The following is a 24,701-nucleotide window of genomic DNA, read 5'->3' as shown; positions in this document are numbered from 1 at the left end:
TACCTCACAAACGGGGGGGGGGGGGGGGGGGGTTTGAAGATTAAGCCCGCATAATCTCAGTGTGTTAAACAATCAAGTGTGCGTCATTTAAACGTCAGCGAACCCCTCTGAAAGGTGCGCCGACACAATTAAGAGCTGAATGGGCTCCTTTGAGACGATCCAAAGTTCCTCCCCTCATGTCTCCCTCCGTTTCAATTTCACTCCTGCTGCCCCGGCCAGAGAAAAGCCTTGCAAGTTGACGTCACGATCTTATACAAGATAAGCCCCGAGGTTTATTGTGACCGCAGTGAATGATTTACGGTATATAAAGAGAGCGGCTCCGCTCCTTCTTCCAGTGGGCGACCCCGGCGGCTACGGAAGAAAAGCTGACCGAGCGAAGAAAGCTTGTTGCAGGCAACTTTGTGTCCCCGCGTTTGATTTATTGACATTCTCCTCAAAACTCCAGCGGGATATTCAAGCAAGCACGAGGAGCGGCGCTATGGAGGGGATCGGCAAAGCAGATGCCGGGGCAAAGAATGGAAGCGCATCTGCGGTCGGGATGAAAGTTTAAAGACGGAGCGAACGGCGGGCGCCTACAGGCTGAAAGAAAGACAAGGTGGAAGAGCGAAATAAAAAAAAAAAACCCCACAAACATGGGCATGCTAAGCGTGGACGTGCTGGTGACACTGCAGATCCTCCCAGGCTTCTTCTCCAACTGCCTTTTCTTGGCCATCTATGATTCGGTGGTCCTGGTCAAGCGCATCGTGTCCCTGCTGAGCTGTGCCGACGGCTCAGGTGCTCCCGGCGAGTGGCAGAGGATGCTCACCTCGGCGGGTCTGCGCTCCATCTGGAACAGCTTTCTCCTGGACGCAAACAAGCAGGTTAGCAGATAAGTGCTCGCGGTGGCCCCCTCTAACACCCTCCTCCCCCCTTTACTGTCTCTTGTTGGAACATCTGCACAAGCCGCGGGGGGCACTCGCGTTGGGAACCCGATTACAGATTAAAGCGGGTCTGCATGCTCTTGGTCACTCTAATGCTATTAACCCTTTCATCCGTCCTCAATGCTTGACTGACTCGCTGAAAGTTAACGGGGCTTAAAAAAAAGTCGCACTTACTGTAGTCTACTTAACGTTTAAAAACATTAAAGAAATAAAGAGCACTGTGGTGTACTTAACGTTTAAACACATTAAAGAAATGAAGAGCACTGTGTGTGTGTGTGGAATCTTGAGCCAACCTGACGAGCCGATCGCACTTCTTTGCACGGGTTCAAGTCACCTGTGGCCGATCATGGCGCGATTTCGAGTTTTCTTCTTTGACCCGCACACAGCCTTGCTGGATCTTCATAACGGATTCCTAAAGCCCAGACTAGCTCTCCTTCTCCTCACTGATTGTCTGGCGCACACATCCGCGACCCCGCAACCTTCAGCAGACGTTAAGATTTCTGGAGCACCCCGCTTTTAGACCCGAGAATGCTCAGACTCTGCTTTAATTCCTGTCGAAGCCTTACCTCTTTACACTTTATTAAAGTGAATATAAACTTGATCGCGTCTCCCACCTTCTTTTTGGTTACTTTTAAATTGGAATGAATGAATGAATGAATGAATGAATGAATGAACGAGTGAACGATCGGCGCCTTGTGCCAGGATTGGCTCTAGCGTGCCAAGATTGTGACCAGTAGAAAGTCGCTAACGTTAACGGCTAAAAGTGACCTGTCCTCCTAGAAGACATCGGGCTTTGATTGAAAAGCTCATTTAGTAGGCAGCCGTCTCACTCCGTTCCGCTGGTCCCGCATAATCACATTCTGAGTTCGTCCCACCCTTGCCTGCTGTTTCTGTTTAATTATTTTTATTATGCTATCTATGAACTCTTTCATGTTTGCATCTATTCTTATGAGCTCATTGCTTCTGGGAAGTTGATGAGTTATTGTGGATAGAGTGTCCCACCACAGTAAAAAAAAAAATAATGTTAAATTTACGGGAAAATACTGGCAGCTGGGTTGCTAGAATTTTACCGTAAAAACAAAAGGTGACAGTATTTTTAGGTCTATAAAAATGTTATTTTTACGATAAAAAAACTGGCAGCTGGGTTGACAAAATTGTACTGTAATAAATAAGGTGACGACATCTTTAGGTCTACGGTATAACTTTGTAGAAAAAACTTTTTTTCTTTGCAACACATTCCAACAGAAGGGAATGTTTAACCTTAACCAGAAATTCATGTAGTGTAATAAATATGCCAATCAATAAATCATTAGAAAGTATTGTCAGGGTCAAACACCAGCCTGCATCAATAAAGTAACAACAACCAATAGCAAACATGTACCATTTAATTATACACACTGAAAACAATTCAATGTTCAAGGAAGCTATGGCACATTGTCTGGTGATGAAGTTAAGTTTGCTTTTGTGCTGTCTGATGTCCTACAGGTGTGCCAGCTTATCGAATACAACCCACCAGAAATCAGCTTCCATAACTTCTAAAAACCTTCAGCACGCAGGAAAAAATAAGTCGGCTAACTTGTTTGAAGTTTTTTTCCCTACTATTCAAACGTGTGCGGATCACCAGGAACAATACGGTAAAAGGGGCGTGTCCTTATGCAAATATCGTAACTTCGGTTTTACTGAAACAGCGCTTTACCGTTTTACATTTTACGGTCTGCGGTGGGTTGGCACCCTGCCCGGGATTGGTTCCTGCCTTGTGCCCTGTGTTGGCTGAGATTGGCTCCAGCAGACCCCCGTGACCCTGTGTTCGGATTCAGCAGGTTGGAAAATGGATAGATAGATAGATAGATAGATAGATAGATAGATAGATAGATAGATAGATAGATAGATAGATAGATATGAAAGGCACTATATAATAGATAGATAGATAGATAGATAGATAGATAGATAGATAGATAGATATGAAAGGCACTATATAATAGATAGATAGATAGATAGATAGATATGAAAGGCACTATATAATAGATAGATAGATAGACAGATAGATAGATAGATAGATAGATAGATAGACAGACTGCGGTGGGTTGGCACCCTGCCCGGGATTGGTTCCTGCCTTGTGCCCTGTGTTGGCTGGGATTGGCTCCAGCAGACCCCCGTGACCCTGTGTTCGGATTCAGCAGGTTGGAAAATGGATAGATAGATAGATAGATAGATAGATAGATAGATAGATAGATAGATAGATAGATATGAAAGGCACTATATAATAGATAGATAGATAGATAGATAGATAGATAGATAGATAGATAGATAGATAGATAGATAGACTGCGGTGGGTTGGCACCCTGCCCGGGATTAGTTCCTGCCTTGTGCCCTGTGTTGGCTGGGATTGGCTCCAGCAGACCCCCGTGACCCTGTGTGGATGGATGGACATTTTACGGTTGTTTACCTTCGCTATTTAACAGTTTTACACTGTAAAATGAACAGATTTTTTCAGTGTAATTGAATTGCATCAGTAAACAGTATGTGTAGCATATTTTGAAGGTAGAAAAATATCGATGTTACAGAACTTGGCTGTAAAAAATAATGAAATGTATTGTTTAAGATATACAGGTAATTTTCAGTACAAAATAAGGTAACTTTCCTTTTTGTTTCATCCATCCATCCATCCATCCATCCATCCATCCATCCATCCATCCATTATCCAACCCGCTATATCCTAACTACACAGGGTCACGGGGTCTGCTGGAGCCAATCACAGCCATCACAGGGCGCCAGCCCACCGCAGTCCTTTTCTCAGAAAAAGTCTTTTACTTTCACCATTTACAGTATTTTTACCGTTAAATTTACTGACATTTTTTTACAGTGTAAGGTTGCAAGATTAGAAAATTAGAAATCGGGACACTCCTAAAATCTTTCTGTGTATTACTATATATATAAAAATTTATACATGTCCCCTACACACCCAGACCAATCTATTATATAAAAGTAGAGACATAAATGAAAAACATAAAGCAAGGATTTTAATGGGTTATGAGGAAAACAAAAGTAAAATCTTTTGAAAATTATTTAATACAAGCTAAAAAAATTCTGTAAAAGTGAAATCATTTGAAAATATTTATTTAATACAGACAACAGAGAAATATTATTATTATTATTGTTATTATTATTAATAATAATAATATTTAATACAGGCCGTTAGAAATAAAGTGGGCCGTGTCAAGTAGTAACATCATTGGAAAATGGATGGATGAAAGGTCAGTACGGGACAGGGGACAAAATGATCAAATATGGGACATGTCCTGTATATAAGGGACATCTGGCAACCCTATGTCCCACCCGGGGAGGGATGACATGTTTGGAATTTTTAAAAATTTCATTGTGTTCCTCTTCTGGCAGCTCCTCATCTGCACTTTTCATTTTCAATGCCTTTAACTTTAAAAGAAAAACAACTATTTTAACTAGTTTAACATCATGAACCCATTCTTCAGGAATCGGCTCCTGATGGACAATATTCCATTAATGAAGGATGAATGACTTAAAAGAGCCCTGGCATAAGCAAGCAAACCAGCCGCTTAGGGCTCCCTCGGCCATTGGGGTCCTCCATTATAGTACATAGAAAGGTATGAATGGGCCTGATAGGAGCTCAGTGGTCTCACAGATTCAGCGACTTGGGTTCAAGTCCTGTGTCTGGTTTTACCTGTCAGGTTAACTGTTATCTTTAAAATTAGCGCATTGTTGGTTTGATGGGTGGACTGGTGCCCTATCCATTACTGTTGCCCACTTTGCCCCCAGTGCTGCCGGTTAAGTCTCCAGACCCCCACAACAAGAACGTTATATTATGATTTTATAAAATCCTTGTGGACCGGGAGTGTTGGGGACCTTGTCTAGACGAGTCACTTGCACAGAGCATCAAAAACACATTGTGTCTTCTGTCACCTTTAAGAGTGACAGGTGGCACAACAGTTAGGGATGGCACCTCACTGCCCTAGTGACTTGGGTTCAGTACCCAGCACAGTCACTATCTGAGCTCTTGAATGTTCTCCCCATATCTCTGTTGGCTCTATTTAGGTGTTAAAGTTTCATCCCTGGCATCTGGTGAGAGCCTGAGTGGCACCACGTCCAGGGTTGGTTCCCATCTTGTTGACCAGTGCCAGTTGCACTCTGGCTGTCCTGCACGAAGCAGCTTCTGACAATGGAGAGATGGATGAATAAATGGATGGTTTGCGTGTGTCTCGGCTCTTACTGCCCACACCCACAGTGTGGCTCTTAATCCAGCACACCATTTTAAGAACATGCCAGATCCTGATCTTTTCAAATCTGCTTCTCTTTCCTACTTTTATTCAGCAAACAGGACTGTCTTCTCCATCCATTTGTTTTTAAGCTGCTGCCCCTTACCTGATACAGGCTGTGACTTACTGAGACCCACCAAACACAGCGAATGACCACATCTTGAAAGCCTGAAAGATATTTGGGCGGGATGCCCACACTCCACCCCACCGGGATCCTGAATGTCACGGCTCAGTGGCACTGCCAACCCAGGGAGACATTCCTAGATAAACTGACGGGATGAAAGCTAAGCATGGAGTCCGCTGGTTCATTTACAAATGGCGGCTGGTATAAACCTCAAAGTGATTCAAAGGCCGTGTGCTTTTAGGAAAAGGTTCAAACATAACACAAAATCCAGACGTCCCAGCCCCCCCGATTCTGAAATGTCCCTTACAGACCCGGGAGGTGCCAACTTAATGCGATGAACCCTCTGTACCAGTTCTTTTCAATCGGTTGACGCCATCAAATGGCGCAATTGTAAGTGTGCTGGCTGCTCTCCCATGGGGTTCATTCTCGTCTGCCCTCTGCTCCACTTTGATAAGAGCCACTTGGCATCCTCAATCTGCGGTTAAAGAACATTTTGCAATGCAGACAGGACAAAAAAAAAGAGATCCATTGATAAAAAAAAGAAACCCTGACGCTTCATTCTAGGTGGTAAAGTGATCACGGTGATACTGGACCCCCTGCCTACCAACTCGGGGACGGGAGTCCAGTTCAGCCATCATCATGCCATAATGTTAATCTGTGATTTCAAAGTGAATGCCGCCATAGGACGCTGGGCTGAATTTATTTTAAATAGTTTATTAAAACGGGAAAGAATCAAATAAACTGCACCTCTCCTGCACAGAAAGAAGTCAGCAATGGCACAATGATGTGCACCCTTGTTTGAATCGGCTCCTTCGTTCTTTCAGTTCTCTTATTGCTCTTTGCTTAATAATCAAAAACAATAGTCGTCCCTTTGGCACGCTTGTGACAACACACAGTGGGCGTCCAGTTCCTGGCTCTCTTGATGCTCTCCCTGTGCCCACAGTCCCCAGACTATTGAAACACGTGTGGCCAATGAGGGTAAACGAGCAAGCCCATCAATGGACTGTGATGCCCAGGTTGTCAGCAGTTGATGTACTACCTCCTGAACCCAGGACATCGATAGTCATAAGAAGAGGTGGACTGGGCAATGAGGACACATCACAGCAAGAGCGGGTGCATCCAAAGTGCTCAGTGCTTTTATGTAACAATCTATAAAAACAGTGTTACCAGTGGAGGCTAAAATCATCAATCCATAAATAGTCCAAAGCTGTTAAAGTCGAGGCTAAAACAACACCAAGGTCTGTCCTTGGAAAAGAATCACAAGCCTCAGTGCATCCATCCAAAAACAATGCAAGAGGAGATGTCCTTCAACAGGCACGGTGAACCCTTAAACTGCCATCCTTCAGTGTGTCCCCAGTGTGCTCCTTTGTCCCTCTGCAGGAGTCCATTTGGAATGGTTGGTCGCTGCCACTGTTCTGGAAGCTCAGAGCTGGAGAGCCACTGACCCACATGGGGCAACATTCTCAACCGTCTCAGTAGCAGCCCTGGCTCAAGCACATCTCCTCTTGACTTTCATTCTTCTTCTTCTTCTTCTTCTTCTTCTTCTTCTTCTTCTTCTTCTTCTTCTTCTTCTTCTTCTTCTTCTTCTTCTTCTTCTTCTTCTTCTTCTTCTTCTTCTTCTTCTTCTTCTTCTTCTTCTTCTTCTTCTTCTTCTTCCTTCGACCGCCGGCCTCTCTTTCTTTCTTTTGTTTGATGTCCATTCTCTGTCCTGCTCAGGCGCGTTTTATACTTCAGTGGGTGTGGGGGCCTTAATTACAAACCCCAGAGCACTCATGAGGAAATCGGCTGAACCACACATGTCTGCACGTGAATGGCGGCTTACACCCGCCTGGTGCTTGAACGCACCGCCATGAACCCCAAATGCATTTTACCATACAGACTGGGGACAAATGAGAGAGCGAAGAATTTAGTCTCCTTTAACACACAGCTGGAAATAAAGCATTTGTATTACACACCGCCTCATTCGTTTTGTAAATGCACACCTTCAAATGCAGCATCGGGTCCAAAGCAGGAATCGTCTTTGAGCAGGACACCCGTCCAGTGTGGTTCACTATCATGATGATTTAGGATCACACACATGTCTTGGGGAGGACGCAGGGAGAAAAGACAGATGCCACAAAGGCAGCAAGCGGACACGGGATTTTCGATATCTGTATATATGAAGACAGTTCCTATATCTGTGCTCCTGTCTTTATTTATGTAGACCAACACGGAATTCAAAGCACCCTCTTTATTTTAATATGTATATACATATAGATGTACAGTAATCCCTCCTCCATCGCGGGGGTTGCGTTCCAGAGCCACCCGCGAAATAAGAAAATCCGCGAAGTAGAAACCATATGTTTATATGGTTATTTTTATATTGTCATTCTTGGGTCACAGATTTGCGCAGAAACACAGGAGGTTGTAGAGAGACAGGAACGTTATTCAAACACTGCAAACAAACATTTGTCTCTTTTTCAAAAGTTTAAACTGTGCTCCATGACAAGACAGAGATGACAGTTCCGTCTCACAATTAAAAGAATGCAAACATATCTTCCTCTTCAAAGGAGTGCGCGTCAGGAGAGAGAGGAAAGCAAACAAATCAATAGGGCTGTTTGGCTTTTAAGTATGCGAAGCACCGCGGCACAAAGCTGTTGAAGGCGGCAGCTCACACCCCCTCGTCAGGAGCAGACAAAGAGAGAGAGAGAGAGAAAAACAAACAATCGAAAATCAATACGTGCCCTTCGAGCTTTTAAGTATGCGAAGCACCGTGCAGCATGTCGTTTCAGGAAGCAGCTGCACAAAAGATAGCAACGTGAAGATAATCTTTCAGCATTATCAGACGAGCGTCCTTATCGTCTAGGTGTGCGAACAGCCCCCCCGCTCAATCCCCCTACATCAGGATCAGAGAAAGTCAGCGCAAGAGAGACAGAAAAGTAAGTTGGGTAGCTTCTCAGCCATCTGCCAATAGCGTCCCTTGTATGAAATCAACTGGGCAAACCAACTGAGGAAGCATGTACCAGAAATTAAAAGACCCATTGTCCGCAGAAATCCGCGAACCAGCAAAAAATCTGCGATATATATTTAAATATGCTTACATATAAAATCCGCGATGGAGTGAAGCCGCGAAAGGCGAAGCGCGATATAGCAAGGGATTACTGTATTTAATATTCCTATCTATAGTATTAGGGTGTTGTACCGTGTTAGCCATTATGAATGTAGTGAGAAGTCAAGCAAAATGACCCCTTTTATTGGCTAACTAAAAAGATTACAATATGCAAGCTTTCAAGGCAACTCAGACGCCAATGATTACATCGTCCCTGAAGAAGGGGCCTGAGTTGCCTCGAAAGCTTGCGTATTGTAATCTTTTTAGTTAGCCAATAAAAGGGGTCATTTTTTCTACGTAATCGTCAGAAGTTGGGACACCTCTGCAAACTGTTTGCTTTAATTTGCATTTACTTTAATTGATGCAGAACATGTGTAGGTTGAAACCTATTAGTTGTTCCCTGAAGAAGGCCCAATTGTTATATTCTGAATTTTCATTCTTTTTGCAGTGTTTGCTAACCTAAACTTTCAATTTAAAGCTCTGGCAGTTTACTGCTTACTTTTTCACAATTTTAGTTCATCTGTTGCATTTCAGCTGATTAAATTTGAAGAAGAACTGAGGTGTTATAAAAATTCTGACCGGTTGCGTAGCCACACCCTAATGATTTTCCAATTTTAGCGTCTAAAATGTTACTTGTGGGCGGCACGGTGGTGCAGTGGTAGCGCTGCTGCCTTGCAGTAAGGAGATCCGGGTTCGCTTTCCGGGTCCTCCCTGCGTGGAGTTTGCATGTTCTCCCCATGTCTGCGTGGGTTTCCTCCCGCAGTCCAAAGATATGCAGGTTAGGTGCAATGGTGATTCTAAATTGTGCTTGGTGTGTGGGTGTGTGCCCAAGGTAACTCCTGAGATTTCTAAATGACTAAGACAGGGAGAATTAAATGAGGAAGAAAGAAACAATATAAGGCAGAATATAAACCAAGGACTGGCAAAAATAAACATTAAAAAAATAACAACAGACAACAACAGAAGAGGACTGCCATCCTGATGGCCACATTGCTGTAGCCCTGATTGCTCTCATCTGCAAAATCCAACCCACAACCTCACACTGTTAATCAATTCCTTCATTTTTTTTTCCTTTGGTAAGCAGCTCCGTTGCCCATTGTTAGAGAAAGTAAGATGAGTAAATATCAGGAACTGAAAGACATCGAAAACCAGCAGCAAATTCTGTTGATCTAGATGTGAAAGAAGGGGCAGGGGACACTCAGAAATGACTTCATCGATAATTTTCATTTTAATTCATTTTTATATAATGCATTTTGCACTGACGAGCTCAGAAGGCTGGAAATACTTACAAATATTATTTAAACTAAAATACTGCAGCATCCGGGATGGGTTCTGGGTGCCGAGTTAGGCAGTAGGTCCTGTGACGCTGAATTAGATCATTTAGGGTTCACTACAAAGCACTATGTAAAGCATTGCGTGGCATATTTGTGGAAATACACAAATGTCGATAGACATCCTTTTTATTTTTAAGATCCTGTTTATAACTCCAAAACCAAAAGGCAAATATCACCCTTAATCTGCTTTTATGTTTCCATCTGCTTGTACCACTGCTGCCAAGAGCTTTAAGAAGCGTATAACACAAAAGCGGGGCATGGTGGCACAGTGGGTAGCGCTGCTGCCTCGCAGTTAGGAGACCTGGGTTCGTTTCCCGGGTCCTCCCTGCGTGGAGTTTGCATGTTCTCCCCGTGTCTGCGTGGGTTTCCTCCCACACTCCAAAGACATGCAGGTTAGGTGGATTGGCAATTCTACATTGTTCCTAGTGTGTGCTTGGTGTGTTTGTGTGTGTCCTGCGATGGGTTGGCACCCTGCCTGGGATTGGTTCCTGCCTTGTGCCCTGTGTTGACTAGGATTGGCTCCAGCAGACCCCCGTGACCCTGTGTTCGGATTCAGCGGGTTGGAAAATGGATGGATGGATAACACAAAAGCGGATGTGCATATTTACTGGAGGTGTGGACTGTATTTCTATGTTGTCTCACTTTTCATCTTTTTATTTCATTTTATTTCTATGATGTTTGTAAATATGCTAATGCTTGTCAGTAGCATCTTATGAAATGTCTTCTAGGGCAACATAATCTTATAGGATTTCTTTATGGCTTATACATTATTGCCGCATTACTAAAGTGCTGTTATTTTATGCATGTTTGAGCGGAGACAGCTTGTTACCTTATAAAGCATATCACTGTTCAAAACAGGGGTACTCCAGACTTCCTAACAATCCCATAATTCATCTGAAATGACCAGCAAAGCATTTTTATTGCACTGCAGTACAAGCTCAAACGCCATCCGTCACCCTAGTGCAGAAGCGGCGCTGAAGAACGTTGTCTTGATGGCGGGTATTTACAATACCATCGGGTGTTCGCTCGGTCTTCTCTGTCTCCCCTACTCCACTGCTCGAGTTCAGTTCACCGTTTGTCAGAATTCACATTCACAACTTTCACTTTAGTTTCACAGAACACCCAAAGATCCTTGAGAGAGAATGAGACCGAAACAAAGGCCGCTTTAATGTTCCATAGATGCAGCGCAGATTGAATGAGACGCCCGTGATGGAAAATTACTTTTGAAAAGCCCTCGTGAAGTCTTCGAATTTTGTGTCTCTGAGGATCTCTGTCTAAGTGGACTACAATTAGGCCTGTTCTTTCCAGAGCTGCTCACAGCTGTTGGGTATTTTATTGGTATCACAGACATCGCTCGACATCATTAGGTTACAATAAGTGGTTTTGGCTCGATGTTTTATGTGCTTAAGGGTTTACTTTATGTAAAAGGAGAAGGGAAAAGAAAATGAAGTACTTTCAGTACAGTACAGAGGTGACTTTTCATGCATACCCTTTTGCTAATTTATGTCACAAGTAATTTTCTTGAGTCTGTCTTTTCGAAAATTGCAGCTGACAACATATGTGCGCTATGCACAATCTTTTTAAAGGGTGGCTTTAATTTTGGTTGAAAAGAAGACAGAACATTAATTGATTTTAAAGAGGTCCTGAGGAATGAACACCAAGCTAGAGGGGTTTATGCCTCCTGCCTGAACTAATGGCTGGTTTTATGGTAGTGTAGAGCTCCTTGTGGTGTTATGGCTCCACAGCTCTTCCAGCAAAGGCCAGTTCATTTTAATTAAATAATCGCCGCGCTCACGGCTTTGCGAGGGGGCGTGATGGCTATAGCGAGCCACAGGGCGATCTGCGGTGTGGGCGTTTCTCACCTAAGTGCACAGGTGAGAGACTGCCCACATCCGTGATTGTTCCTGTGGCTAATGGGCTACAGCTGCCATGTCCTCCCCGTATATATAGAGAAGCGCGAGCAGGTTAAGGGGAAGACAAGTAAAAGAGAAGGAAACGGAGGTGGCAGAAGGAAGCAGGAAGGAAGGCGGCAGGAAGGAGAAAGCCGGGGCGGATGAGTGCGCTGTGTGGAAGCCTGGATGTTAGGGTTAGGGTTAGGGTTAGGCCACATAAGGCCAAGAAGGCAGCGGGAGTCGAGAGGTTTGTGAGTAGGAGTCCCAATGTGAGCGTCCTAGCCCTTGGGTTAAAGCCAAGTCTTGATCGGGAGAGCGGAACCGAAGCCAGGGATCGGGGAGCATCCAGATCAGTTATGTGGAGAGAAGGCCAGCTGCAGAAAGGGCGACTCTCCTGTTGCGTGGCCCAGATGGGAGAAGCAGGAGAGCTGCCAGGTAAAAGACACCGGGCTTTAGATTGGTTTTAAAGTGACTGCCTTCAGCATTGCTTTGTTTTAACCTCGTTTTAAAGGATTGTTCTAATTAATAAATTTAACCTCCACAACATTTCTTTAATGGATTATTTATTTATTTATTTATTGAGCTATGAACACTGCACTGTTGCACTTTGGATTTGTTGTTTAAATAAAAGCACTTTTGCACAAGTATACATCATCCCCTAGCTCAAGTGTTATTGCCTCACTGTCTAGCTCATCGGTGACATTATCGACGGTGTTGGGTTCAACAGCTGCCTAACAGGAGATGGGAGCATGTTGCAGAACCCGCATCATCACACTCCTCTACCTAATTGTGATCATCTTAAATGGATGGAAGGATGGATGGAAGGATGGATGGATGGATTGAAGGGTCATTTCCCTAACTTATCAATGTCCTCTTTCCCTCTCCTTTTCAGGTGAAACTGGGAAGTGAAGCACCCAACTCTAAAGTGGTTCACGTGACTGGCTCTGGTGGCAGCAGAAGGAAAAATACAAGTGGCAAAGGACTCATGGAATGCCAGATACTGGACTTTGAAACATCAGACCGTCCTCTGATTGTCAACTTTGGGTCTGCTACCTGACCCCCGTTCATCAACCAGTTGCCTGCCTTCAGGCAGCTGGTTGAGGAGTTCTCCGATGTGGCCGACTTTCTTTTAGTCTACATCGACGAGGCTCACCCAATAGATGGCTGGGCAGTCCCAGAAGTGGAATGCAATGCCTTCAAGATAAGAAAGCACCGAAATTTGGAGGAGCGCTGCCTAGCTGCCCAACAGTTGCTTGAGCGTTTTGCCTTGCCTCCACAGTGCCATCTGGTGGCTGATTGCATGGACAACAATGCAAACGTGTCCTACGGGGTCGCCTTTGAAAGGGTCTGCATTGTGCAAGAGAAGAAAATCGCCTATCTAGGAGGCAAAGGACCTTTTTTTTATAATGTTAAGGAGGTCAGGTATTGGCTGGAAAAGAGCTATGGAAAACGGTAAAAAAAAAAAACAGCTGATCTGTGCATTCTCAGACTTGACAGAAGAACAAGAAGATAAGAGTGCACTGTGAGGGCAGTGCCAAATACTTAAGTCAAACAGTGCTTAGAAATGACGGGTCAATAATAGCTGAGAAAATCTGTTACACATTAACGACCCCACAGCTGGCGACGCAGGCAGGCCAGGTCAGAATGTCGTGATCTCAAACCACAGCGATGGAAAATAAAAAGAAAAAACGCTGAACTGTGCAAACAAAACACAGCTCTTTCCAAAAAGACTTTTTCCTCTTTTTTATCATTTTTTTTTTCTTTCGTTCTAGTTCAAACCTATTCCAGCACCGACTGACTGATCTGAAATGAGAACACCCAGCACCAACTTTTATAAGCCTAATTTATTTTTATGAGAGAGAAAAGAAAAATTATATATTTTTGTGGTTTTTACACTCTTGTGATGTGTAGTCTTGTATTTTCATGTGAAAGCTCTTGTTTCCTTATTTAAAAAGAAGGCAGCCTCTTTTGTGTCTAACTTTAACGTACAGTTAGTTTTGTACGAATGGTCATTATGTACTCCACCAAAGGCATAATTTGTAATTCACTCTACCCTGGCAAGAATATGTGGAATTTATCCCGTTAATATGTTAAGGAGCGCTGCTGTTGGGACGTTTTAGTTCTACCACTCCATCCTTTAGCTTACCAAATATCATGAGGCCTAATTACATTACTCTCTTAAAATTTCACACAAAAAAAGACAATCCGACTGAGAAAGCCAAGATCGATCATTTGCTCATTTTGACATTATCAGGTCCTTAAAAAAATAAGTACTCTGGTCACATTCATGTCTGTGCTGTACATACAGGATATCGTATGGTCACTACATGGGGGTATCTCTCGAACCTTAAATAGTAAAGCAGGCCGCCCGTCAGTCCACCATTAGCCTGGGCTGATTTAGTCCTAATGATCATTTCATTTCAATTAGTCTGACACCTAGGCTGCATCCACACTGCTACGTTTTCATTTAAAATGAACGACCCCGTCCACAGTGGTATTGTCACATCGTTTGTGAAAGTTTTGTCCATCCTCACTAAAACAACTGAAAATCTGACATATGCATACATACTCCACGCGTAGGCAAACGTATCAATGGTAAAATTTTTGAAGGGGTGGTAACACCTCCAGCCATGAGATTTATCGTTAATGTGTAGTGATCGGTACGTTATTTGCCATTTTGCGCATGTATGAAGCATTCAAACTGTATGAAATGCAGTGTAGATACAGGTAAGCAGCACAGTAAGCATCATAGAAAACAACTCCTCTGTGCCCACTATCTTGGGATATGGTTTTCCTCCATGAAGGGTGACCAATCAGGGAATGAGACGTTACAATGAGCAGGATCCAATCAGGGAAGGGCCACATAACAAATCAAAGTGTGCTTACAGTCTGCGTTTTTTTAAAGTCTGTGTTTTCTCCCGTCCCCACTGCAACTCTGAGCCACCATTTTCAGAAATATCTAGCTCTGGAGAGTGCTTTCAAAAGTCTCTGTTTTCGGGGGTTAAAATCGCCAGGGTAGTGTGGACAAAAGGCATAAGAGGAGTGTCTGTCTTTGTAAAAGAATACGTGGTCACACACAGCTCTAGTTGCCTGTACAGAACGTCATACTGTTAGGTTGATTATTGGACTCCGTTAACCTCACTGGGTATTTATATGCTAGTAAGAATCATTCCTTCCTTATTAGTCCATGACACATACCCAGCTCATCCCATCATATCTATAAGGGTAGGGCCAGTCATTATCCCGAATCGCTGGGCCTTACATTCTAGTAAGGATTGTTCCATCTCTATTAATCTTTAACAAACTCACACACACAATGTTCTGCATATGTTCAATACTGTACATTTTTAATTGGACAGGATACAATGAACCTAATTTAATATCACTGTGGGCTATGTTGGTATTAATCATTATATCTTCATTAGCCCATAACACATACAGAGTATTTCCAGAATTTCGGATCATTTCCTTATGGTAGAGATAGAGGCGGACCCGTGGCCTACTTTAATGTTTTGGGGATTTATGATTTAGTGAGGATTGTCCCATCTTCATTAGCCCAAAACACATTCAGATCTCATGGAGTATTTCCGGAATGTCAGATGATTGCTTTATGGGCAGGATAGAGGTGGACCAGTGGTCTACTTTAATGATCTAGTTAGGATTGTCCCATCATCATTTGCCCATAACACATATATTTTCAGTCATGGAGTATTTCCAGAATGTCGGACCATTACTTTATGGGCACAATACAGACCAGTAATTGGCCTAATTTCATATTTTTGAGTCTTGTATTCTAGTAAGGATCATTCCATCTGAATTAATCATTCTCAGTTTGTTCCGCATATAAGGAATATCCCCCACCATTTTCTAAGTCCGATTAATCCTGAGTAGGGCTGTGGGAGGGCCGGAGCAAGCACACACTCGCCCTCCCAGCAGCCAGTCCCCATAACCTGCATGTCTTTGGACTGTGACACAGGGACAGCATGCAAACTCCATGCAGGGAGGACCTGCAATGTGAACCCTGGTGTCCTTACTGTGAGGTAGCAGCGCCAACACTGCGCCACCAATACAGAATATTGTAAGAAGGAGGTAGATTGATTACTAGTCTACTTAACATGTCTTAGGGTCTTAGATGCTAGTTGTGATTGTTTCGTCTCCATTTGTCCAAAAGACACAGATGTACATGGTGTATTTATAAAATGGGCAGGACACAGATCAATAATTGACCTATTTTAGTATTTTAGTCTTGTATTCTAGTAAGGATCATTCCATCTCCATTAATCTCTAACACAATGTCAGTATGTGCTGTACTGTATATACAGAACATTCTAAGGCTATTTATTATATGATCACCGGCCTCTGTACATATCATGGGGTCTTGAATGCTAGCCGTGATCGTTACATCTCCATTAGTCAGTAACACATACACATCTCAAAGCGTATTTACAGAATGTCGCGAGGTTCTTCTATGGGCAGCATACAGGGGTCAGTGATTGGTCTACTTTCATACTTTTCACTCTCTAACTTCTAGTAAGGATCATTTTATGTCCATTAATCCTTAACACACACACACACACACACACCTCGTGCTGTACATACTGAATATCATACGGTTATTATGTTGGCAGAGCGTAGGTTAAACATTAGCCTGCTTTGTTATCTCAAATTCTAAGTTGGCCCATAACACCCCCACATACCTTGTGCTATGTACTTAACATATTCTGTTGTTACATGGGTGAGATGCCTCCCTTCTTATCATTTTGTGAATAATCATTTTCAAAATAGCCAAGTGAGTTCCATCACCAGCATTTGTTCTTTTGCGGCAAGTTGAAAAACATTTGTCAAGTCGATATCATGCCATTCCACGATAAAATTAAAAAATAAAACTCTGACATATGCAGACTACTGAATAAAATGAATTTCTAGCCGTCCCCATCAGTCTCTTGCAAATCACTTAGAGCTCATTCTTACAAACCACTTTTTAGCCATTAGCATACAAATACACGGCAGCGACGGCAGTGAACCATAATGTGTCAGCCATTCTGCTCATAATTATCTGAGAAAAAAAGGCTTCATAACTTCAACGTACGCGAGTAAGTGACTTACTGAGGTGCTAAAATAAGTAGCATATTGCACTATTGTTGTTGGGAATGGGGAAGATTTTTACAATTTTATTATGAAGATAGTTGAAGAAACCAAAATGACACTGCATTTAATAATAATAAAAAAGAAAAAAAAAAGTGCTTTTAGCGTGGCGTTTCACGGCAGCCGAGCAGCGTTTCAGTTTCACAGAGCGCGGGGTGTATGGATGAAAATCCCTGACGAAAGGGTTGTGCTACTCGGTCAGTGATTAGATGTAATGACACCGCCGTCTCCTAACTGTCTCTTCGATCTGCCTGGGCTTTAGGGCTACTTGAAGTCATTTGCAGAGGCAAGCTCAGAATTGCTGTACAAGGCTGCAGAGGCCATGCTACTTTTTTGAATAAAATCCATAACAGAAGAAGCCTCTTGGTGTTGTCTTTTCAGTGTCTCGTCTCCTTGTTGAGCTCCGTTCCAGAAGTTCACCTTTCCAGAGTCTCCCATAATTCAAGTGCTTTAGTTGCCAATTCACTTATCGAACCAAGTGGCTGACATTCATCCTGGCCCGACTCTCACTGGGACCACCTGAATCTGCTTAGTCCACTGCATGCCTGCGGGAAGCCAGGAGCTCAGCCTGGGTGGGAACACGTGGTGAGCCTAACGTGGAACAACTCATTGAAAGATAAATGCCATCTTAGGTCTTGAGCACTGGCACAGTGGGTGGGATTCCAAGTTAGGGAATGTTTGGCGTGGAACCCGCTTGACCGCAGGTTCATGTGGGCGTCAAAAGGAAATGCCGATCCTCCCACAGTCCAACGCCATTTGGTTTCACTTTGAGCCTACAGATCGGTGCTCTTTTCCTCCTGCCAATGCTTCTAACAAATGTTTGGTATTTGATGAGTGGGATCAGAAAATGGGCACGGTGGCGCAGTGGGTAGCGCTGCTGCCTCGCAGTTGGGAGACCTGGGGACCTGGGTTCGCTTCCCGGGTCCTCCCTGCGTGGAGTTTGCATGTTCTCCCCGTGTCTGCGTGGGTTTCCTCCGGGCGCTCCGGTTTCCTCCCACAGTCCAAAGACATGCAGGTTAGGTGGATTGGTGATTCTACATTGGCCCTAGTGTGTGCTTGGTGTGTGGGTGTGTTTGTGTGTGTCCTGCGGTGGGTTGGCACCCTGCCCGGGATTGGTTCCTGCCTTGCGCCCTGTGTTGGCTGGGATTGGCTCCCGCAGACCCCCGTGACCCTGTGTTCGGATTCAGCGGGTTGGAAAATGGATGGATGGATGGATCAGAAAATGAAACGGACACATGGGTTTGAATTCTTGGGGGCTACCAAAATCACCCTGCAGATCAACTTTAGAAAAGCTGTGGCAGGTTTATGTTTACACTATGCGACAAGTTCATTTATTGGTTATTTTTTAAGGGGGGAGGGAGTTCAGTCTAACTGAACACTGAGTAGAGCTGTAGGCCATTGGGTGAAAAAGTAAGTGTGGACATATCAAGATTTGATCTTCAGTGTCTACAGATGGAGGTGATACAATATAACAAACATCAGGCCACATTTGCATCTTATAGTCCACTGCAGAATTAAAATAAACATAAATGCAAATGTTGCATGCGGATAGAGCAAGCCCATCCCTCCATCTATGACTACCTCAAATTAGAATCGGGTTCAAGTGATCAGAGCATCGTTCGAGAGGATCCTGACTGAACAGGTCTCATTTAAACCTCACACATTCAGTTTTTTGTTGAAGGGTGTATTGTTACCACGTCCAGATCGACAGAGCTCTCTGAAGCCTTCAAAGAGAATGTCCATCCATCTATCCATTTTCCAACCCACTGAATCCAAACACAGGGTCACGGGGGTCTGCTGGCGCCAATCCCAGCCAACACAGGGCATGAGGCAGGAACCAATCCCGGGCAGGGTGCCAACCCACCGCAGGACACACACAAACACACCCAGCACACACTAGGGCCAATTTAGAATCGCCAGTCCACCTAACCTGCATGTCTTTGGACTGTGGGAGGAAACCCACACAGACACGGGGAGAACATGCAAACTCCACATAGGGAGGACCCGGGAAGTGAACCCAGGTCCCCAGGTCTCCCAACTGTGAGGCAGCAGCGCTACCCACTGCACCACTGTGCCGCCCAGAGAATGTTTTAGACATACACAAATATGGGAAGAGATTGAAACAGATCTCTAAACAAAACCAACCATTAGACTGTTTGGAAGATCATCTACAAGTGGAGAACAACTGCCAATATTGGTAGCACTTTAGTTATGGTACTTTAAAAATGCATCTATCAGTCATTGAATCTTATGTAACAAGACCTTAACACAGGCTTCTTGGGGTCTTCATAACACTTGTAACACATCAGCAGGTCGGTTATTCATCGCTGTGCAGTGTGCGGTATTGACAGTTAGTATGAAGGATTCACAGGCCTTACACTAAATATGGAATATCAGGAGAAATGCGTCTCAGTTGAGCCCCCTTAGACCACTCTAAATTGAAGTTTTGTTAGCAGGTCACATTGAAGAGATGGAGAAGCACTTTACTGATGCTTTATAAGTGTTATGAAGACCCCAAGACTTGTGTGTTCAGGTCTTGGTACATAGCAGTAAGTGAGTAATAAATTAATTTTTGCAGGTCCTAAACATAAGTGTTACCACCAACGTGTCCAGCACAGGCCACCCCAGCGAGTTCAGAATCAGAATATCTTTATTGTTATGGTGACAAATACAACGAAATTAGGCACAGTCCCTTCAGTGTCAAAGTATAAATAAATTATAATTAAAAAAAAAGGATAAGAAAGGATAAGAAGAAATAAGGTAGCACACAAACATTCAACATAAGATCTTAATTGCAGATGAACACTATTGCACAAGATGTCATCTATTGCACTGCTGCATTGGAGGTGATGAGGTGGCATTCAGTGCCCTAATAGCAGCAGGGTAGAAATTGTTATTCAGTCTATTAGTCTTTGTTTTGATGCTCCTCTATCTTTTGCCTGATGGCAACAGTTGGAACATGTCATGAGCGGGGTGTGAGGAGTCTTTTAAGATATTTTCTGCTTTCCTGAGGCAGCGAGAGCTGCGCAGTTCATCTAGAGAGGGTAAAGAGCAGCCGGTGATCTGCTGGGCAGTCTTTATGATCCACTGAAGGGTTCTCCTCTGCGCTGTTGTGCAGATGGAAAACCACACGCAGAGGCAGTAGCACAGGATACTCTCGATAGAGCAGCGATAGAAGGACACCAGCAGTTTTTGGGGGTTGTTATTTTTCCTGAGGACTCCCAGGAAATAAAGTCTCTGCTGAGCCTTCTTGGCCAGCTCAGCTGTGTTCACACCCCAGGACAGGACTCCCAGGAAGCGGAAGTCTGACACCCTCTTGACACAGTCCCCTCTGATGTAGAGTGGTTTGATGTCCATCCATCCATTATCCATCCCACTATATCCTAACTACAGGGTCACGGGGGTCTGCTGGGCAGTCTTTACGATCCGCTGAAGTGTTTTCTTCTGCGCTGTTGTGCAGCTGGAAAACCCCACGCAGAGGCAGTAGCACAGGATGCTCTCAATAGAGCAGCGATAGAAGGACACCAGCAGTTTTGGGGGATGTTATGTTTCCTGAGGACTCAAGAGCAGAAAACAAGATGCTAAAAGAAGTCTCTAAGAAGCCCAGAATTTCATCACAGGGCCTTTTCCTCAGTGACTCTTGCTGCTGTTGATGTCAAAGTGCACGAGTCTACCATTAGAATGTGGCTGCACAAATCACAGTAGATCTGTATGGGGGGAGTAACATGAGAAACCCTTTTCTATCTGGAAAAGACACCGGGATTACGACTAAATAATGTCCTGTGATGGTCTGGTTTGGTCCTCTGAACCCAGAACCATCGAAAGTCATGAACCAAGATGAGCTGAGCAAATGAGGGCAAATTACTTTCAGCAAGGGGTTGGTTCAGTGCTTTTATTTAAAATCCAAATGCAAACACTGCAATAAACATAATAAATAAATAATTCAATAAAAACAGTGATGTCCGTGAGTAAAAATCCAGAGATAAAATCCTTATAAAGCAAACAGTCATCGGGTCCTTAATGTTCCTCCCGTGTTCCTTCTTGCCGCCTGGTATCCCTTGAATTCCTGAGGAGGACTCCACCGCCATCATACCCGCTCCTCTAAAAACATCAGTGGGGATGATCTGCCTCTAGCGTGCTGATCCTTTGCTCTTCCGAGGGGCTAATCGATCGTTCTGCCTCTCACTCGCTCGCTGACTGACTCATTCTGTTCTGTCACCCACTACTGCTCTCCCTCACATTCCATTTTTTTTTTCACCCTCTCTTGTCTCCCCCTCCATTATGTCCTGCCTGACCTGATTGGGTGCAAGTGTGGTCCCGTGTCTACTCTGAGGTGTGAATGAGACACCTGACTGATCTGCTCACATTTACACGAGTGTGCGATCAGACAAGCGCCCCAATCCACTCCGGAGTGAGCACCGGTCTGCACAAACCCACACCCGATCGGAGCCTGCATACTCCAGGACCCAATCATTTACTTAAAAGTGCACTTCACTACAGACCTCTTATCATATGTCCACAAACACCTTTGAAACAATGTGCTCTGGACAGACGAGGCATAGACAGTTATTTACCCACATTTCCGGTAAACATGTTTGGCAAAAATCAAAGACACCGTTTTACGAGTAGAACCCGATAACTGCTGTCGAGCATGGTGGTGGAAATGTAATGGTTTGGAATTGCTTGGCTGCATCTGGGCTTGGACAGCACATCATCTTGGAATCTAATATGAATTCTTCACTGTACTAGAGGATGCTTGATGATAATGTGAGGTCATCTGTCAGAAGATTGAAGCTCAACATAAAGTGGATCTTGCTACATGACAGTGAGCCAAAACAGGCCAAGAAATCCATCAAGGCATGGCTGAAAAGAAAGAAATGCAGGGTTCTGGAATGGCCAAGACAAAAACCCAGATCTGGATTTCATTGACATACTGTGGTGGGATTTGAAACAGGGTGTGCTCACAAGACCCCCTGCAAGCATTGCATGGCTGAAAGAATTCTGCATGAAGGAGTGAGAACAACTTTCTTCAAGTCGATGTCAGAGACTGCTAGGCTGTTCTACTTGAAGGGGCAATACCAGGGAGGGACTTACTTTGTCCACAGTCGGAAATGGCACATCTGTTCATTTTTTGTTGAATTATTGCAAAGTCAAATTTTGTTGTTTTTCTCTTAACTCCGTTACCTTTATCTAAAGGTACTATTTCAACGAACATCAAATCTTGGTATGTCCACATATGTTACAAAATAAAAACCATTTCATGGAGTGTACTTCCTTTTCTGCATGATTGCACCCATCCTTCCTGGTGATGGGTCTCTTTCTTCAACTGGACAACTTTGTTTGCTGTGCACAGCCAAGTCAAGCACCACTGCCACTCCTCACAGCCACTTCTATTACTGTTAGTCCATAACAAATACACAGCTCATGCTATAGATGCAGAATCTCGTACGTTTATTCGGCCTGCTCTAGTCTGAAATTCTGGAGAGGACTCTTACACCTCCATCAGTCCATTTCACAAATACATCTCGCGTTGTATATTAGATATATCTTATTATTACATGGGTAGGATGCCGCCCTTCCATGCTGTGGTGTGAAAAGGAAGGGTGACTGGTGACATGAATCTGGATAAGATTGTCAGAGGGAGAACATTTTTGTACAATGGGTGGCAAACAGGCAAATAACAAATGTAAAAGGGAATAGATGAAGGGGCAAGCTTTGTTGAGACCAGGATGATAAGTGAAAAGGCACATCTGAGTAATTCTGGTCACAGGTTATAGTTGATGTCTGTCTGCAGGACGTAGATATTTACCTGTCTTGAAAAATACTTACCTGCTTTGAAGATTAAACTGCTTTATATTTCATTAACATGGAGGATTGGGATGACCAAACCTCCTGTTTCTTTGGAAAATGTTTGTATTTATCTGGCTTGAAAATCGGAATGTTCTGAGGACATTGGTATGTACTTCACGATTGCTGACAACAATACTCTTTTTTAACCTATGAAAATGTGTTTAAATTATATAAGGAAATAATACCATTGTTTAATAAATCGTAATGTTGATCCAGTTACGGAAGCAGTTATAACCTTCTGGACAGTGAGTGGTGTTTGAGTGCTGTAAAGAGAGAGAGTGTCAGCAGAAAGGATGGAGTGAGGCTAGATGATGGTGTGAGAGGGCAGACTATGTAGAGGGAGAGAGAGAGATGGTCCACTGAGAACGCTGTCTAGATCACTGGAGGGAATGACGCTGATCACAACAATATTTTGTCATCATTTAATTCAGTTGGAATCACCATTAATCTTACTGAATCAGCCCACAATCTAGGAGTTATCTTTGACTCTAGCATGTCATTTAAAGCGCATATTACCACGTTGTCCAAATCAGGTTTCTTCCATCTTAAAAATGTTGGGAAATTAAGGCACTTTCTAAATAAACAGGATTCTGAGAAATTCATTCATGCATTTATTTCTAGTAGGATTGACTACTGCAATGCGGTGTTCACTGGATGTTCAAACTATTCTTTATCCAGCCTCCAGTTCATCCAAAATGCTGCTGCAAGAATTATTACAAGAACAAGAAAGTATGAACACATAACTCCAGTTCTTAAATCCGTACACTGGCTCCCGGTTAAGTTTAGGGCAGATTTCAAAATCCTCCTTTGAACATATAAAGCCTTAAATGGCTTACTTGTCTGAACTTATCATTGTGGAAGATGAATGTTCTCTTCGTTCCCTTGTACTAATCCTTGTCTAAGGAGTTAAGCAGAAGTAAGCTTTAAAAACATGCTTTGCTGAGCAAACAGAAAAAATATTTGTCAGAAGGACTCAAGGTCTAAGCTTCCACACTGAGACTGCCTTATCACGTTTTCCCTTTGTTTACATGTGAACGCCATAACAAGAAGCCAAGGAATCAAGTTGCACAAGGAGCATTGAAGGGGCTCAAGGATTGTGTATAATAAAGTGTTGACTGTTGCATTTGCATAATGAATATTAAATCACGCATTCTAGGGGTATAAAAACTTGCCCCACCCAATAAACAGGGTTCAGAAGAGCCCTGACGCTGTCATGTAATATTGATTGCCTGCTTTTCTGAAACCTGCTCACTGTGACGATGTGAAAATAAAGCTGCTATATGACCACACCTGCTGTCTTGTCTAAGTGATCGTCCACATCATGACTTACAAACCAGAGCGCACATTAAGATCTCAAGATGCCGGTCTGCTTATGATTCTAAGGATTAATAAAATAACAGTGGGAGGTTGAGCTTTTAGTACAGGGCCCCTAAACTGTGGAGTGGTCTGCCTGCTACAATAAGGGATGCCCCTTCGGTCTCAGCTTTTGAATCCTGCCTGAAGACTCACTACTTCAGTTTAGCACACCCTGACTAGAGCTGCTGATTAACTGTACAGACTGCATCTCTGTTGTCAGTCATTAGTACTAAAACATAGGTAACATGATAGTTAGAATTTGTTACTAACCCTCACCTATTCTGTTTCTCTTCTCGGTACTCAAATGTAACACTTGGTGCCATGGCCCACCTGCCAAGTTGTTTTTCCTGCCTAAGGTAAAGTCATCCCTGATGGAGGATCGCAGGAATCATGGGGTAGAGGGGTCCTTTCATCGGATTGGCTGGCCCAGCTCTGCTTCAGCTGTGGAATGGCCAAATGGGGGAGGCAGCTTGATGGCTGAGGTCTCCAGGACTTTAAACAAATCCAAATCATATTATGTGATATCATCTACTGTTAAATTCTGGTCCGTATTTGTAAAATTTTTATTTTTTATTTCTTTATTTTTATACTGTATTGAGGATTTGTTCTGTTCTGTGTGTTGTATCGTATTTCTTTTTGACACCCACTGCATGCCCAACCTACCTGGAAAGGGGTCTCTTTTTGGACTGCCCTTTCTCAAGGT

The 24,701-nt window shown here is 43.6% G+C and overlaps 1 protein-coding gene across 1 annotated transcript; it reads left to right on the top strand.

Moving 5' to 3' along the window:
• Nucleotides 1-27: 27 nt before the first annotated feature.
• On the top strand, nucleotides 28-17,150 carry dio2 (iodothyronine deiodinase 2). Its single transcript, XM_028821757.2, has 2 exons — nucleotides 28-860; nucleotides 12,540-17,150. The coding sequence occupies exons 1-2, from the start codon at nucleotides 633-635 to the stop codon at nucleotides 13,101-13,103; spliced, it is 792 nt and encodes a 263-aa protein (XP_028677590.1). The 5' UTR covers nucleotides 28-632; the 3' UTR covers nucleotides 13,104-17,150.
• The last annotated feature ends 7,551 nt before the right edge of the window (nucleotides 17,151-24,701 follow it).

This window comes from Erpetoichthys calabaricus, chromosome 16 (assembly GCF_900747795.2).
Source record: "Erpetoichthys calabaricus chromosome 16, fErpCal1.3, whole genome shotgun sequence".
Lineage (NCBI taxonomy): Eukaryota > Metazoa > Chordata > Cladistia > Polypteriformes > Polypteridae > Erpetoichthys > Erpetoichthys calabaricus.
This window is presented reverse-complemented; position numbering and strand designations above follow the sequence as displayed.